Source organism: Lepisma saccharinum, chromosome 20, assembly GCF_977018435.1.
Source record: "Lepisma saccharinum chromosome 20, izLepSacc3.1, whole genome shotgun sequence".
NCBI classification, from domain to species: Eukaryota; Metazoa; Arthropoda; class Insecta; order Zygentoma; family Lepismatidae; genus Lepisma; species Lepisma saccharinum.
In genome coordinates, this window is record NC_139248.1 from 40,681,528 (window position 1) to 40,699,534 (window position 18,007).

Genomic DNA, 18,007 nt, shown 5'->3' on the forward strand with positions numbered 1-18,007 from the left:
AACATTTTATCGGAGTATTAATGCAGAGGGGTTAAAAGGCAGCGAAACAACGGAAAATTTCACAAGGGACCTGAACTGCCTGGTTGACGCATTAAAATCATTCACTCCTGCACAGGCACTATATAAAGGATCAGAAGCACATACAACTTTAATAAAATGGAATGCTGTCCTTAGAGATAATAGAAATTCCTTGGCTTCAGAAAAAACGCTAGAATCCTTAAGAGTGACTTTAGAAAGTACTTTAGAAGTATCCGAATATTTGTGGAAGAACAATTAGAAGTACGTCTTGACAGAAATATTTAATCAAGGTCCCCTAGAACGCCATTTTGGTATATTGCTGTCGTTCACTTGTGATGATCATCCCTCCACTGTGGATTTTCTGTACTTACATATGCTGCAATCAATTTACGTACCACAAAACTTGCCTTATTGATGTATTTTGTTAATCAAATGCGAACTCTGGCAAGAGCAACCGAAAATAAAAACCTTTCGGTGAAGAAGCAAGCTGAAAATAAAATAAGGGAAAAAAATTATATTGTTGAAGATGAAATTCAAATACAGGACTGGGAAAACAACATACCGAACTTAAATGAACAAAGTGTTGGTAAAGAATACTTGGTGTATCATTTGGCAGGATACATAGTGCGGTATATTTCAAAAGTGACGGATTGTAAACTGTGTACAACCTTTCTGCACGGGGAACCAACTAATGTACCTGTCTCACTTACGCTAATCCAAGACTATGGTTCGGGCGGCGGCTGTAAATACCTTACCTATGCATCGAAAAGTGTTTATGATGTGCTGTTACGAATGGAAGAAGTTGTAGCAGAAAAATTATCATGTGTTAATAGTTTATGACGTGATATATTTTTTGAGTATTTGGACAATTTAAATATAATTGCTGTAAAAACTTCGCAATTAGGATGCTGTGAAGATCATGTGCTGCGTACGCTACCTAAACTCGTATTTCACTATCTGTAATGTCGATTTTTCTTCCGCACCAAGGAGATAAGAAAGGAATTAAGTGCCTCGAAAACAGCAAAATCATCTCGGAAATTCTCCAAACTATCCAGCTGCTGAGCTCTTCTCCAAACGTAAGTAACATGCATTTTTGTTTCTTATGTAGTTAATTATGTAAGCAACGCGAGCATCTTCCGCGCCGTCTCAAACGTCACCACTGCCATCTAGGCGGTGGACCACGGCAACTCAGGGAGTGCGCACACTATTCCTTCTATACGCTCTGCTATAGGTGTACCTAGTAGTTTTTAATGATAATCCGGACTGCAATTCTGTGCCCGACTAACGAAGAGTGCCTTCTTATATTAGGTACATGTAAAAATTCTACCCATTTTTGGTGTGCAGATAGAAGTTCGCACAACACAATCGTAACGCATATAGGCTGTTCACAATCGCCATCGCAATCGATGATCTCTTGCCATGTTGCTGATAGGAGATGAATCCCTCACTTACAAAAGTCCTGAGGTTTGCTGTAGAAGAACTGTTGTAAGGCAGTTTTCACAGTCTCCATCTCATCAAAGATTTTCCGAGTAAAGGAGTTCTGCAACGCGCGATACAGGCGGTAGTCTGTAGGGGCAAAGTCAGGAGAATAGGGCGAGTTAGGTAAAACGGCGTTATCATGGTGGATGATCACTTCTTGGCGATTGACGAGGCCTCTTCGATCGCAATTCTGCCCGCAGTCTGTCCAACTGTTCACAGTAGAAGGTGGTTTTAAAGGTTTGATTAGGTTGCAGGACCTCCCAGTGAATTACTCCTTTGACATACTACTACACACTGAACAACACCTTCTTGGGATGATGTTCTGCTTTGGACGTCGATTACGGTAGTTCAGAAACGCTGCACACAGTCCTGCGACGCTTTAGTTCTCGTACATAATCCACTTCATCGGCCGATACAATGCGTGGCAAGAACTGGTACCGGGAAGCGAGGAGAGACAGGTCACAACTGTTTGATTTGCACTCGGCTGATGTGGAACTCATCGATCGAACTTTGTGGTGAAACCCAACGCTTTCAGCCGTATTTGGACTGTTGTCCTGTGTACCTGGACTGTGTCCGCTATCCGCTTCAGATGGCTTCAGGTTGTTTCTTATGGCTTGGTCAAGATCCTCTTCGGAAAACATTGCTGGACGACTGTACCGTGGTTGATCTTGACAGCTTCTGTCTCCTTCCCTGAAGTTTCATAACCAGCGATGACATGCGCTATCGTAACTGCATAGGCACCATACACTTGCCGAATGTTGCGGCAGGCTGTCGTGTAGCACTGCCTTCATGGAACTCAAAATGTAAACAGTATCTGACGTGTTCCTTATTGGTCTCCATTTCAGCAATACGCTACTCTGTCCATTAAGAGCTCCTCGTCCACACTCACTGCCTGTTGCTGCTCTAAGGTTCTTCCGATTAGGTGACCGCAGGTTCATGCACTGACAGCCCCAACTATGAGGTTGGTACTCTCCTAAACGATGATCTGTCAAAAACGGTTAGAACTTTTTCCCGTACGTAATAGTTTAGAGAAATTCATTTTATTTTGTTTTATAGAATCTCAATTGTTGCAAGGAAAGATCTAATCGCAGTGATTGGGGGTTTGGCGTTTTAGACCTTTAATTGAACATATTTTAAGAACCCTGTCTCTGCCACCTTGCACGCCCATCGACGTAATGTTTCTATCGCGACCCACGAAGGTTTCTTGAAGAGCAATTGTTTACATAGTTTTACTGGAGGGGATGGTATTGGGACAGACTGGTTGATTGGAGATTTTCTACCTACTGTAAGGTCTGGCACTGTTTTGCATATGTGTTGTAAAATCCAAAATGTGTGCATTAATTACAATTATCTGAAAAAAATATATGAGGCTCTGGAAGTCCCTACATCACTCGCAAGGCCATTTGGATAAGTAAGATTTACAGACACCTTGAATCCTCTCCTGTAGAAAGACAGTAAAGTTAGTCCTTCACTGAAGTCTTTTCATATCCCAGGTCTCTAAAACCCTATATTTCACACCCACCACATCTTTCAGCACATGTGGAAATTGCTCCTTGTTGTACCTAACTACTTACTACCTGGTCTTGTGTTGCAAAATGTGTTAATGTTTGCTTTGTTTCATTCTATTATTGCAATGCCCATGATCGACCTTTTGACAACCCGTAAATGTGTTCTTGTGTGTGTCTTAAAATGCCATAATGTTTGTTGCATTTCATTCCAACTGTAGAAATTGATGCATCAGATTATGAGAAAAACATACGATATGCCCTCAAGCGCTTCAGGGGCCAATCGTGCCCTTCCCATAGCCAATTTGTCCACCCTTAGTTCAGAACCCGGTGTGTTGTCTTGTAAGTAAAAATGATGATGATTGTTTAAATAGAAAATTTGTTTTTTTGTGGGGCATCACTTAACTGACTGTTCTACGACTTTCAATGATAATCTTCAAAAAATTCGTGACAGAGTCTATGAATTCACCAAGTTGTCAGCTATCCAATAATGTCCTTGAAAAAACTCAAGGTGTAGACAACACTACTTGACAAGAAAGACTTTACCACCTTAATGTTTTATGTACTGACATCTCGAAAATATTAGATAATTTTTTTCGACTAGAAGAAGAAGACTGCATATGCACTAGGACCAGAAGCTTCACTCACACTGGTGTAGACAAACTTCACATTCAATGCTCTATTCCACAAACCAAATTTTAAATTTCTATATATATACCATGGAAAATACGAAGGTAATACATTGTTATATTAATAGAAAGTATGGATTACCTGTCTGTAGAGGTGAATAATAAGATTGAGAAGAGCATCTTCTTACCGAACACGAATCCCTCCCAGGTATCCCAAGAGCACAGAAATTATCCTCTTCCAGATCCTCCGTTGTGTAGTTGGAATCGAGCAAACACTTCTCTACGTTCTTCGACGTCACCTGCGCTTTCAACAAGATGTTGCTGACCTCACCGTCGTCCGCAATTCCCCATCCGGCCACGTACAGAGACAAGGAATGGATGTCTTGATCTTGACAAAATAACACATAAATTAAAAAATAAACCCTATGCCATACTCCTTTGTAAGGGATAAATGTATTACAACTGTTATTAATTCGTTTTCGAACCTTACTTAAAATATATTTTACAATGGAAATACACTTACGTAATTGTATAGTTATTGAATACATTTGTAATCATTAAAACTTTTGAATGCCAGGTCTGATTTTCAATGTGTAGGCCTAACACCGGGCGTATTCTAAAAGGGGGAAATATCCCGCAAGGTTTTGAATCAATTATTTCTTGGTTTGATTGAAGGAATGATTTGGTTTGTTTTACTTAGCTTCTTTAGCACTTTTATCTAATAGCGAAGATGGGGATGAGTGATGACATGATGAAATTGATGAATGCACGTTCAATTACACCCATTCCCAGGTAGGGATTCGAATCCGAGACCCCCTCCAATCGTAGTGTGATGTGCTAACTTCTCTGGCAAGGAGGCAGGCTTTAAATAAATAAATAAATAAATAAATAAATAAGATTCATATCTCGGAGAGTACGAAAGCTAAAGTTACAAATTTCAGCTCGATTTGTTTACTACTGTATAGATAAGCCTATGTTCGAAATCAATCATATTCATTTATCAAGTAAAAGAAGATGCGGAAGAAGAAGAAGATTGATGATGATTATGATGAAAAAGAAGAAAGTAAAAAAGTTATTATTATTATTATTATTATTATTATTAAATTTGAACATCGCCGGGTCACAATTATACAATGCAAGGACATGTGGGTTCAAACCGGTACTTATTGCCTGATATGATGTGAGATGATACACCTCAAAGCTCATGTAACACACAAAACATGCATCTCGGAACATTACCTCAGTCACAGTATACTCCATGTGACCCGGCGTTATTGACCCCAACAAATTTGTGACAGAGATGTCACATCCGGGGTTTAACGGTTTGCAGAAGAGATCAATTCTAATTTTTGTTTTTGTTTCATTGGAAGCTTTGTACCTCTCGAAATAAATCGTGTATCACAACGAAGATGTAAGAGATGAAAAAACTCATGCAATGGTTATGCTAAGATTTGACCCTAAGAGCCCTGGGTTCGTAGCGTGAGGGAAGGTCAAAAATTTACGTGTTTATATTGGTGGTATGCAACCATGTAACTGTATTTCAAAATGCTTAGCATTGCCTTTATCGTCATAATTTTGTAAAAGTTAAATGTTACAAGCAGATAACATGTGAATACGTTAATCATGGACTTCGTCCTAAAGGTACATTACCTTACTAAGTTAGCCGTTATTCTTACATAAATACAGTGATGCTATATAATTTATCTAATGACTTTTTTCGGTTATGAACAGACGATTATTCGTAATAAAAATAATGTTTTGCTATCTGATTTTATTCAAGTGTCAATTTATGACAACAACTCAATTAAAACTATGGATACTAATTTTGTCACAGAGAATATGTAGGGGAGAGTTGCCGAAATTGGACCGTTTGGTACTATTTTGCTTCTGCATCAAAAAAAGACACATAAAAGGAACGCAATTGTAGGTATGAGAAGCACAAACTATTAGCTTTCACTACATATATGTATTTCAACAAAAAATGCAGGAACCAATATAATAGGGTACATAAACGAAAGTAGTGACATCGGTTAATTATACGCAACTGGTTTCCTTACTTGGACCACAGGTTGCTTAGGTTGGACCGCTCACAAAGGCATTTACGTATGTATGATGGTCTACGGTATCTAGACACCTGCAGCATTCACTGCACACACCATTGTGGTATTTACTCCACATTCGCCACTTGTAGCAGCACCTACCTGTGATTTTCCTTTCTTTGCTACATTTTTTGTGGACATTTCTGGACTGTGTTGAAACCTGACTCATCCAAGTTGAATATTCGGTCAGCTGTAAAACCAAACAAACCATAACTTCTACTACACTCGTTCAAGCCATAATCCCCATTATTGTATGCTGCTATAGCCATTTGCAAGTCCATCTCTGTCCACAGCCCATACTTTCCCCGGTCCAATTTCGGGAAACACGTGGTGGTCCAACTTAGGCAATTATACCGCGTTAATAAAAATATGACGCTACACGAACATACGCAAATAAACTATAGTTTTACCACATGAAGTTAGTGGTTAATGAATGGAACTTTTATAATATACTACAGGACGTTTGATTACTTACCCCTAGTCTACACAAGAGCTTAAGATTCGAAGCACAATAATTGCATCACTAACAATGGAAACACAATAACAGCACTCCTACTTCGTCGAACGTTGATTGATTGATTGATTTAGTTTATTTTACTTCGCGTTTTGTGCCTCTTGGCTAATTTGCGAAGATGGGGATGAGTGATAAAATGGTGAAATTGATGAATTAACATTCACAAACAACCAAGCCCGAGCAGGATTCGAACCCGAGACCCTTGGCGTCTCAGCGCGATATGCTAACCACTCAGCCACAGGGTCCGGCACTTCGTCGAACGTCTCCAGTTGACTGCCGATTCAGTCATTTGTACATGGCAATGACGCCAACCAGTTGTGGCAACTCACATTTTTTTCAAATTCTCGTCTATAGGAAAAAACAAAGGCTGTCCAACTTAGGCAATGGTCCAGTTTCGGCAACTCTCCCCTATGCATCTATTGGGTTAACTTTATGGCTCTTATAAATTGCTGATAACTGGCATATTTACATAAAGAGCTAGTAGAATCCGATGTACCTAAAAGGATTCTCTTTCGACTTTCACACACAGAAACGAACCTTTAGATGGAAGACATATTGGAGCGATATCTCCGGAAAAGTCAACTGGTTCGTACAGAAGAATAAGTCCAATGTCATGTGAGTCGTGAGTCGTTGCTTGTTTGTAATCCGGATGAATAATTATCTTCTCAACTTCCTTTATTACAACATTGTCTCCTAGATCAAACTGATCGTGGGCGCCGATGACGACATCTACATCCTCAGCTCTTCGGCTGGAAGAGAAAGCAACAGACTTGAAATGCACAGAAACGCTTCACCTTATTTACTTTCAGTGCAAGTGCACAAATGAAAATAGTTGCAGATTGCCCACATCAGCAACTAAGCTCACACAATTCATTTTGAACAAAACATAGTAACTATTATACTTAATACTGTGAAACATCTGACATGGAAGCATGCACGTCTTATTTCAGAAAGGGTTCCGAACAAAGTATATCTCATGTAATAATAATAATAATAATAATAATTAACGCGATAATAACATTCATATCATAATCATTATTATTTTTATTATTTTATTATTTCAGGAACAGGTAGAAAGGTCGTTGCAGAATACAGATTTGAAAACACGTATTCAATAATTTTAGCTTATGTCTAGGTATGATCACCAAAATTTATGTTTATAAAAGGTCACCTACCAAAGACTAATAAATAAAAATGTTTAATGGTAATTTATTGAATAACAAATGAGGCTGTTAGGTCCAGCTGATTGACTGTTAAATCCATGATCATTGATTTTATGTGTTTTATTACTAGTGCTGGTAAGCATACATTTTCTCAGCCACTGTCAAAGCAAAGCTGTATAATGCCAAAGCCGTATAATCTCAGTAACAAACACTCCTTCATGTGTTAATGATAGCACAGTATTGGTTGTCAAATTACACTAATCTATAGTGGTTGTCGTATTTTATCTTTCAGGGCCTTCCCCTATGGCGTAATGGTAAGGTAGTCGCCTTGGAAGTAACGGATATCGGACTCGATACCCGATGGAGACGCATTGCACAGGACAGGACAGGACAGTTTATTTTGGTTATTGATGTTAGGATTATCGTTTGGATAAAATCTGGCTCCAAGCAGACTTTCCTGGAATGACGTGGTGATGATAGTCTGACAGTTCTGGACATCCGCAACTGTTGCTGGAGTCCGGTCTGTTTGTTGGTCCTAAGAAGGGCTGGCTTTTATGTGGTCCTAAGTGGTTCGGATCTTAAATCATGGGTCCAGTCCCGATTAGACTTTCTGTGCGTGAAGTGAACTTAAAAGAAACAACTCAGTATATCTCCTTGTCCTATTAATTTTTACAGTTTGAAATTTTTGTTCAAATGACTGGATGTTCTTCGATTAGTCTTTCAATAATTATATTAACATTTTAATTCTGAGAATTTTTTCCTTAAAATGACTCACTCGCTTAAGCAATGTCCGGCCGTGAGAACGTATCTGTCGTTGATGAGAGAACCTCCGCAGTCGAATTCCTTCTGGAGTCGAATTGCAACGAGCCACGGGAATTCGCCGGCCACGGCTGAAACTCCTCCACGGATTCTTGGTTTGTTTGGAAGGCTGCAATCTTCAGACAAAGACATACCAACAGCACACACGATATTTGAGATTAATTTAACTGGATTACTTGAACCTTATTTGTTAAAATATATCCTTTTAATAAAGTAGCGATACTACTATGTTAAATCAATGCAGAATTTGATTTAAAAAAATAAATTTTTGCAATTAGAAAATTCGAATTTTTCATATTATAATATATTTCTTAGTATTTAAAAATACGTCGTAAGTATAAGATTAAAAAAAAACTAGTGTTTGCAAAAGTATCTCAATCAAATAAGATATTTTTTCCTACAAAGTATTAGGGTAAAATTTAGGTGATTTCTTTAGAGATGTGTGTTCAAAATATTAGTCAGTGTAATAAAAGTGAGATAATAGTTTGAGAAAAGTCAAGGGCGAACATTAGAAACTAAAACATCATATCTTCTAAAATTATGTTATAGTGAATATCCTACTTTCCTTTGGAGTGAAACATAACAAAATTATGTAAGAGTACTCAAACATTGAAATATGTACAGAACGGGTTTCTTAAACATGCCAAAAAATGAAGAAAGCCCATTTCATAAAATTTAACAGACATTGTTATTGAATAAAATTAAAAATACTTATGTAAATACTTATTGAGTAAATGTAATTTTGAAACTTAGGCATTCAAAATTTCACCCAATCACCATCTATATGTAATAGCTAATACATATGTATACACACATGAAATTAATAGTACACTTAAGCTACTATTTTACAATTACTTTACCAACGATAAGATAATGCGGTCTTTCACTATTTGAGAGAATTTAGTTGGTTGATTTACCTAATCATTGTAGCATTAAGTTAATACTAACAGCATACAGAAGGAAAGTGAATAGAAAGCAAAATATTGTCAGAAGTTACTCCAAGCCCTTCTTTTAATACACCACATTCTCCTGAAGAAAAATCAAGGAAAAAAGATTATCAAGTATGATCGACTATGAGACACGATAAATAAATATATTGTAAATTGAGTGTCTGTGGCAGCATTCAAAAAAAATATTACAGGTCAAAGAACACTTAAATATCTAACCGTAAAACAGTTTAAATAATCTGTCAAAATGTATAATATACGTCTATATGCAAGTGTTTTTTTCACCAGAAAATAAAACCGTCTTCAAAAATTTAATATATGCGATTTGACTGTGGACGCATGCACTAAAGAACCTAATTATGACTATATCTGTTATAAAAACCTTTGTTAGTTGTATCCATTTGTCAATTTATCGTGTGACACAGAAACAAAACGGAATCTGCACATTTAGAATTGTATTAATTAAAAACCTTAAAGTTGCTGGCCAAGGTAGTTTATTAAGCACTTTACATGTATCGTTGCTTTGTTTAGTTCTTCGTCTTAGGAAGATCCTGATAGAGGGTAGAAACGTTACATGTAAAGTGTTTTTAAATCTTAATAAACCGCCTTGGTCAGAAACTACATGGTTCTTAGATATGTATGTGCACAATAGCATTGATGCGGTGCATGATTGAATCTAAGAGCAAATGTTCATAGAAAATATGTAAACGAATAAGAAAATAATTCTTACGACATGATAATTCTTCAGCAATTGCGACCTGAAATAAAGGATTGATTATATTTTAATAAAATATAAAATCGAAACAAAAGTATTCTTTATTACAAGTTGCAAGGGGAAGGTCAACAATGGACTGTCCGGTGGAGGTATATTGCAGAGTGTTTCGATTTCCACTTTAAACTGTATTTCCAGTACCTATTATTTTATATGAACTTGGGTATTTGGCAATTCAATTACATTTTTGTACACCTTTCTTGGCCGCAAGGTGTTTAGCAAAATGTTTACGATCTTTATCACCATAATGGACAGAGACCACAGTGTGTGACACCAAAATGTTCTATCAACATAAGGTCGACACGAAAATGCCTGGAACCAAAATTTCAGAGACACCGTTGGAACCTAATGCCTGACTAAAGGCCAAAAATTACGAATGAAATGGTACATATTCCTACAGGGACGTTACAATTGCAAGCAGAAGGGGCCAATGTTTGAGAAGATATCTTGCTTGTCCTCCGGAAACATATTTCCACTCTAGAAAATGTCCAGCTTACACATATGTGAACAAGTGTTTTATTCCGCAGAAAAATTATGAAATTCGTTTGGTAATGTAATCAAATAAGATGAAACGTTAGTGTCAATTTAAAGGTAGGTGTTGTTGCAGAGACCAAAGTTGAGTAACAGATTAATGGTGGTTATTGTATCTTTCTCTACTAATATAGCTCTAGAAATATCCCAAAGATCATAGGAAATCTCATGAGAAAAATATGGTGTCTAGTAGTTACTTAGTTTTTCCTGCTCTAATGACATTAAGAAATTATCTATAATCAACTAGAAAAATAAATCTAAATTTAACAATCTTAACCCTAGAACACTAACCTTATCTTCTATTATTATTGTTTTAAGAAAATAATTAACTAAAATTTGATATATTGGTATGCTTATTCATAATTTAGTTACATAATACATAGTAATATCATTAACTAATATTTATTTATGGCAATAATAATAATAATAAATATATGGAAAAGAGAACAATTGTCTTGTTGTCATCTAATGCCCCGAAGCATATCTGGAAGTGGGTGCCACTCCAACGCCGTAGGGAGGAGCAACCAAAAAAAGTTGAGGAGTGAGAAAATTGAACTCATTGTTAGTGTTCTAGGGTTAAATAGCTTAATATATGGAGTCTGTTTCTATGTGTCAGAGCAGAGAAAAATTTCTCTTGAAGTACTGTTCAGGAAACGATAAACAAAGTTACCTCTGTATGACAAAGTTACCATGCTATCGACTGTTCATGGGAAATTCATTTTGATATACAATGCCATCAATCTGATTGGTTAAACAGTCATACTTTACACTGCATCGAATGCAATTTTATGGAATATTTGTAATTGGCTATTAAATTTCATGTAGTCACATGTTTTGCAATGTTTTGATTCAATAGTAAAAATCGTATTATAGAAAGTACATACCAGTGGTAAAATGGTTGTTACAAATGTGAAACTAACTGTCAGATTCATTTTCTCTACAATTCTGGTATTGTCTATTTCAAAATGAACTCACTTCCACTGCACGTGCAGACGAATATAACAATAGATTCTTGGTTAGGCTTGAGTGTGAAATCGTAAGGTAGCAAATGAGATTAACGTTGAATCTTTGGAAGATTTTATTGTCTTGGTGCAAAGATTTCATTTGATCCAAATAATTGATGAAGAAAAGATAAACGCTTATAAAACGTAAGTGCGAGTATCATTGTTTTACTTGAAAGGTAGCAAAATTCCTCATCAACTGATAGCTTAACAGAAAATCACAAATCCTGTGTGCTCTACTTTGTAACAACTTTAGCAGAAATTTGTGTCGTAAATTTAAGTTTCATTTACTGTTGCGTTTATATGTTTGTAGCATTTCGTCTTGTACTTGGATGTGCAGTTTAGTTTATCAACAGATGTGCATAGATTGCAAACGCAAAACATTTACCCTTGAAATACCAAGCAAACAACACCCACGCGATACCAATGATATTTTTCCTTGTTTCGCGTTAGCCCACTGGTTCGTTTTCGCACCATTGTTCATGTTGAATTATAAAAGCTACTAGCCGACAATTAGGGTTTTATTGTTGAAGCTGTTTTGTTGATAAACTTGTTCTTTTCATTGCAGTTAACGGTCAAATACTGCATTGAACTCTTTCCTCTTGTGTTGTAGCAATCTTAATGCGGCACAATTGAAGTCATTCTATCAACATGGCAGAATGCAGCGCACCCAGAAAAGAAAGGTAAAGATATTTTTAGTGATTGTTTCAATTTTTTGATGAATTGGGTAAAACTAATGATGAGGGAATGCTCTAAAAAAAGGTAAAGTGCTCACCTGTGCATAGCACCACGCCATGAAGGCGTATAGGGTGTGGACGGAATGCTCTACACGTTTATGATTTTGCATTACAATCATTTCACCCAGTGTCTGTAAAATAAGCTGTAAAAAAAGGGTGTTTCGTTTTTTCACCAGTGGACACATACAGTGTCAAATATAGAAAAATACTTACTTTGTTTCCTAACGTCTCGTTCTTTATTTGTAGGTCTCGGAAAATATCGGTGGCCGAATAGCGGACATTTTAGAAGATGAAGAGATGCATTCTGGTTTGGTGTACATAACTCCCCAGAAGTTTGTCCAGAGTCTGATGCAGACAGTGGTGAAGAAGATGGAGGAGGCACATACAATAATCTGTCAGGAAAGCAACTTCGAGCTTTTGCAGAAGCTATCGTGATAAGTCATGGTGAGGAAGTAAGAATTGTTTCACAGGAAATGGACAGTGTTGAAGACGATGGAAATCAACATTTAAAGAAAAAACGATAGTGTATAAAAAGTGCTTCTGTCCGTAAGTGGTGTAAAAGTGATTTGTGTGAAAATAATGCCTTCTTACATTTGCAGGAAATTTTGTTTCTCCTTTCGATTCAGATAATGTCAGCAAAAAGAGTCCAAATGAGTTATTTGAATTGTTTTTTGATCAAGAGGTCATTCTTCACATCAAGAAGGAGAGTGAAAGATATGCTAATCAAAAGGGTAATAGCAAATACTCTGTGGAATGTTCGGAAATTCAAATTGTGTTAGCCATTTTGATTATCAGTGGTTATGTGCCAGTTCCAAGAAAAAGAATGTTTTGGGAAATATCAGCAGACACTAGAAATGAAGCAGTTAGTAGTGCAATGAGTAGAAATCGATTTGAAGGAATTCTACGATTTCTACATCTTGCAGATAACAATAATCTCGAACAAAATAACAAACTTAGCAAAGTTAATCCTTATCTTGTTTCACTGCATGAGAGATTTCACAAATTCTACCCCTGGAAATCCAACCTATCATATGACGAATCCATGATTCCGTACTATGGACGCCATAGTTGCAACAGTTTTTACGAGGAAAGCCAATTCGTTTTCGTTATAAGGCATGGTGCTTCAATCTCAAATTAGGCTATTTGTCTGATTTCAGCATTTATCAGGTTCAACCAGTGAATATGCTCAACAAGCGGAACTTGGTGTTGGAGGATCAATAGTGAAAATGTTTGTTGACAAACTGCCTATAGCGACAAATGGAGATGCTTTGCCTTTTCACATACGCGTGTTTATTGATAAATTTTGCACGTCCTTACACTTGCTAGAAGTGCTGAAAGAACAAGGTGTTGGATGTATAGGAACGATCAGAACAAATCGAGTAGGAAATTGTCCCCTAAATCTCCAGAAGAACGTTGAACGTGGAAAATTTGTACGTTCTGTTGAAAAGGAACATGAAGTCATTGTGTGCCAATGGAATGATAATAAAGTTGTTACCATTGCGTCAAATTGTGCTCGTGTTCACCCTGTATATAATGCAAGTCGATGGTCGCAGAAGGAGAAAAATAAAATTATTATATCTCAACCGAACATGATCCGACTCTACAACGAATATATGGGTGGAACAGACAGGATGGACCAGGACATAGCGCAATACAGAGCCTCAATACGAATGAAGAAATGGTGGTGGCCGCTGTTTATGTTTGGACTGGAAACAAGCTTGCACAATTCGTGGCAACTTCACAAAGTTGCGAATGGGAACTTAGACTATCTTAGTTTCATTCGCCGGGTGGCTCCTACATACATGGCTCAATTCAAGAAGGTTGCATTACCAGGACGCCCAAGCATCAGTGGTGTACAAGTACAATGAAAATACGCAACTTTTATTCAAGTGACAGCCAATTATATTTTGCTGAGGAATGTAAAAAAAAAGGTAAAAAGGTAAAGTGTTCCCCTGTGCATAGCACCACGCCATGAAGGCGTATAGGGGGTGTGGGGGTAACGCCCCACACTTTCTTGATCCGGTCGTGAGTGGGGGTGATGTGATCAGCATCACGCCCCTGACCGCCTTTACCCCCCAGGGTTTCCCCCAGGTACCCATGTTATTCGACGCTGGGTGGGCGCCGGGGCCGCTTTCACCGTTAGAAAAGTTCCCGGATTTGAACCGGCCGGGGATCGAACCCGGGACCTTGAGCATGGTAGTCAGACGCGTTACCGACTGAGCCACCCGGAATGAGGAATGTAAACATTTAAAAAATTATATTTTCACCAAAGCAAAAGAGTTGAGCCCCTTCCCTTTTTGGGAGATGGGAATGGCTTTTTTGTCGGTGTATTTTGAGATATTTACTAGTAACCTTTTTTTTAAATTACTCATCCGGATTAATGTGTTTGCATGCCGTGTGTTATGAATAAGCTTTCGTACATGAGTCATGACTTACCAACAAACAGATTTCCTCTCTGCATCTGAAAGCTGAAAAAAGGTTCCTGGACCGTATTAAAATTGATGCGGGAAAAAAGGTTCCTGGACCGAAACTGGTTGCTACCTGATTGAGCTGCACTATACCTATAGAATTGGCAAATCTACGGCCAGTGAGGTTGTCAGAACAGTTTGTCGTGCAATATGGGACACTCTACAGAGCCAGTGCTTTCTTCACCTCAACCAACGGAAGAGAGGAGGAAGAATATTGCAAACGGCTTCGAAAATCATACTAATTTTCCACACTGAAGCATGTACGTGTGCATAAGCCAAAGATGAGTTGTACTACAACTACTGAAAGCTCTGCGAAGTTTGTTAACCAAGTACAGCAAATTTCATTCTTCACACCGAATATCCCAAATACATGGCCTCTTTTTCACTTCCATAATAAATACTTCTGTGTCTAATTTATCTATATCTAGATCACCCATCTTCACTTGCAAAAACAATGTTTATCAGAAACACAACGCTAGAACTCAGCACCACGTGGTGTGAAACAATGCACAAAGGGCGTGACGTGATCATTCAGCCCAGCAGACGTTCCGCTCGTGTGGACGATACCATAAGACGCAATAGAAATAGCAGTCAGCCCAGTCTTCGTTCCGAACTTTGTCCGCTATGGACGATGCTTACGGAATGCGGCAAACGTTCAGCATCCGCAGGCTAGTCAGTCCGTGTGGCCGATCCTATTACTTCCTTCAGCCATAACAACCAATGCTTAAAAAGTGCTGAAACGTTAAGCACTCTTTAAGCATTCTTTCCGCCCGTGTGGACCGGGGCTTATACGTTTTTTTGCACGGTTTCAAAACTCCTCTGCGCACTGAATAACTTTACGTTTAAATGCTGCATCGTATGAGTGGCGATTTTACTTCTCCATATTTATCCTGTTACCGGTATCTTACTACAAGTTCGTCCCGTCAACGAAACCTGATTACCGGTATGTACTGCAAAACATCAAGATTCTATCTCCTGCGCTATCGTGATTACGAAACTGATAACGATTGAATTACTATTTGTTGTAAAATGTTCATTGTTGTCCTAACACAGCAAATTTAAAGGGGGGAAATTTCGTTGAGCATGTTCTTATCAGGAAAACGAAATGTTGATTGTTGTATTGCAGCTACCGGCAATTTTAAGGAAAGTTAAGGAAAAAAATCACTCTTTTTAATTACCGGTATTAGGGACTGCAGTAGATTCTACGTTGTATAGGTACATTCAATAAATAACCGGAAATATATTTTTTTTTACAGAATCTATTATTCGAATTGAATACAACACATGATAATTATTCAACGTAGTCCCCCTCAAGTTCAATGCACCTGCGCAAGCTCTCCACAAGCTTCCCAATTCCACGTGCAAAGAATTATTTTGGACATGTCCGTAATCAGTCATGCACTGCTGCCTGGACGTCTTCATCATCCTCGAACCTTGAGCCACTAATAGCGTCTTAAAGTGGGCCAAAGATGTGATAATCTGAAGGTGCCGTGACAATACGGTGAAGAAATGTCTCCCCTTCAGCCTCGTACTGTCGAAAAAGCTCCCCGCACACATCCATTCGCCTGTCTTTCATTTCTGGTGTCAAATGTTTTGGAACCCACCTCGCACACACTTTCTTGAACATCAGTACGTCATGAACAATATGGTGGTCTGATCCGACACTAACGTTCATCTTTGATGCAATCTCACTCACCGTAATACACCTGATTTCCTGTATCAACTCGTCAAATCTCGCAATGTTGTTCTCCGTGACTGCAGAGACAGAGCGTCCTGGACGTGGCGAATCTTGAACACTTGTTACAACCTGTTTGAACTTCTCTACTCACTCGTACACTTGTGCTCGACTCAAACAGCTTTCACCATATTGCACTGCCATTCGACGGTGAATTTCGATGGGTTTCAACCCTTCAGCTAACAGAAATCTAATGACACTTCGCTGCTCCAAGTTGGTACAAACCTGTAAGGGTGCCGCCATCTTGTTTAACTGATTCCCAGCACCCTGTTCGCGAGGCAGGCGTGCGAGGCCCATCTGTCAATAGTTCTAGGACGCCACCACAAAATAACAAAAAAACACCGAACGTGGTCGTATTTTCGATTTTTTATACAACTTTTCCGATTGAATGAACCTTGTAAAGAAGGAATCAAATGAAATGTACTTCCCTTTTCCTACCAATTCGGAAGCGAGTTGCAAACTCTTCATTGCTCCTGTATAGATAAGAAAGTGGGGAAGGGCAGTAGCAGACAAGGCCATCACGCAAACTTGTTTCTGGCAAGCTTTCTGTTGGAGTCTTGGCAATTTCTGGAAAGATGTTGTGTTCCTACACCCCCCCAACCCGCCTATCTCTCTCTCTCTCTCTCTCTCTCTCTCTCTTTTGTGTTTGTGTGTGCGTGTGTGTGTGCGCGTATTTTTATTGCATCGACTAATTGCTGTCATGACTAGGAATGTACCAGGTTAGCAATGGAGACATAATGAAGGATCAAAAATACCAAAATTCCTGACATGAGTAATTAGTAGTAGTAATGGTAAGATAAAGTTCCTCATTCGTATAGCACATTGCCATGAAGGCACATTGAGGGTATGTGGCAGTGGCAGTAGAGCCCCACATATTCTCAAGTTCGGCTATTTTGGAGGTCATATGATCAGCACCACGCTCCAGCCATCTTTACTCCCCAGGGATGTAATAGAAACGAGAAAATAAAAATGTTTTACATTCTGCATATGTGACAGTATTCTTTGGATATTGTGTTGGAAGTATCTGTTAACATCCTAACCCGCAATTCTGTTTAAGGATGAAACTAGTTGAAGGCCGCGAGTGTTCCTGAGAAGTAATGAACATATCACGTTATGAGCAATAGTTTAGCTCGCGTTTTTAGAAGAAGAAGAAAAAAAGGAGAATGATATCAGAGGCGTCTCGTGAACGCAAGCGGTGCATGCTGCGCATGCGTCAATTGTTGGAAAAATGACAGCTTGCTCTGCGACGACATTCATCAGCATTTCTACATTCTAATTTCTTCATATAGGAGAAGTATTTATTTTACACGAGAGCGCTGAACTAAGCTTATATTACATTTCTTGGATTTGAAGTGACGCACGCATCAATTGTGTGAAAATAATTATTACTTTCTTTCACTTAGATCCAAGAAATGTAATATAAGCTTAGTTTAGCACTCTCGTGTAAAATAAATATTTCTCCTATATGAAGAAATTAGAATGTAGAAATGCTGATGAATGTCGTCGCAGAGCAAGCTGTCCTTTTTCCCACAATTGACGCATGCGTTCACGAGACGCCTCTGAATGATATACAAATCAATTCTACAAATG

General features: G+C 38.2%; 1 protein-coding gene across 1 annotated transcript in view; it reads right to left on the minus strand.

Moving 5' to 3' along the window:
• Positions 1-11,501, minus strand: part of LOC146003587 (plasma kallikrein-like) — a 35,972-nt gene extending 24,471 nt beyond the window's left edge. Inside the window, exons 1-5 of the mRNA XM_083141892.1 lie at positions 11,361-11,501; positions 9,904-9,931; positions 8,183-8,342; positions 6,782-6,993; positions 3,820-4,019 (exon numbers count right to left, since the gene is read on the minus strand). Of these exons, the coding sequence (XP_082998018.1) occupies positions 3,820-4,019; positions 6,782-6,993; positions 8,183-8,342; positions 9,904-9,931; positions 11,361-11,408 (648 nt within the window). The 5' untranslated portion in view covers positions 11,409-11,501. The remainder of the gene's footprint in view (positions 1-3,819; positions 4,020-6,781; positions 6,994-8,182; positions 8,343-9,903; positions 9,932-11,360) is intronic.
• Between the last annotated feature and the right edge of the window lie 6,506 nt (positions 11,502-18,007).